The sequence below is a fragment of the Gracilinanus agilis genome, unplaced genomic scaffold (assembly GCF_016433145.1).
Source record: "Gracilinanus agilis isolate LMUSP501 unplaced genomic scaffold, AgileGrace unplaced_scaffold58051, whole genome shotgun sequence".
Lineage (NCBI taxonomy): Eukaryota > Metazoa > Chordata > Mammalia > Didelphimorphia > Didelphidae > Gracilinanus > Gracilinanus agilis.
The window spans coordinates 1-901 of NW_025393621.1; the positions used below are offsets into that span (position 1 = coordinate 1).

The window sequence follows — 901 nt, forward strand, 5'->3', positions numbered from 1 at the left end:
ATTGAGTTGTTTCTCTTGGCTGTGATGGCCTATGATCGCTATGTAGCCATAGGTAACCCCTTGCTCTACAGTGTTGCAATGTCAGATAAGCTCTGTTGGCAACTTGTAACTGTTCCCTATGTATACTGCTTTTCTGTGGCAATTTTGCAAACTATCATCACATTCCGCTTTTCTTACTGTGCCTCTAATGTCATTAACCACTTCTACTGTGATGACATTCCTCTCATAGCCCTCTCTTGCTCAGATACTCATGTTAAAGAAATCCTGATATTTGCCTTTGCTGGATTTGACATGATCTGCTCTTTGTTGATTGTCATCATCTCCTATGTCTTCATCATTGCCACCATCTTGCGGATTCGCTCAACAGAGGGCAAACTCAAGGCCTTCTCCACCTGTGGTTCACACATAGTTACTGTTATCATTTTCTATGGCATTCTGTTCTTTATGTATTTGCAGCCACAGTCTAAACACTCACTGGACACAGATAAAATGACATCAGTCTTTTATACAATAGTAATTCCCATGTTGAACCCACTTATTTACAGCTTGCGGAACAAGGAGGTAAAAGAGGCTGTCAGGAAAATTCTGGGAAATACCTGGTCAGTTGCTCATTTCAGACTCTTAGACAAATGAATAACTGCTTGTGGTAGCAGAATATGCTTCAATATTATAACTTGTGAAGGCTTGGTTCATAATATATTTTTATTTTCATTCATTAGAACAATATTTATTAAAAGACTGATGTAAACAAGACAAGGTTACATTAATTTATGCACAAAAAATGTCACAACTGTTTCTATGTCTTGAAATGACATCTTAAGTCCTCAATAAAATGGAGGCATTCATCTTCACTCCTTAATTTTGCTATTTCTCTAAATCTGAATTGAAGATATCTGTGAAA

The 901-nt window shown here is 37.2% G+C and overlaps 1 protein-coding gene across 1 annotated transcript; it reads left to right on the forward strand.

The window, feature by feature from the left end:
- Positions 1-6: 6 nt before the first annotated feature.
- LOC123256352 (olfactory receptor 1038-like) lies at positions 7-633 on the forward strand (the record flags this gene model as incomplete). The annotated part of the gene is made up of 1 exon (XM_044684985.1): positions 7-633. A coding segment is annotated over one exon (627 nt), but the record flags the coding sequence as incomplete, so codon positions are not given.
- Between the last annotated feature and the right edge of the window lie 268 nt (positions 634-901).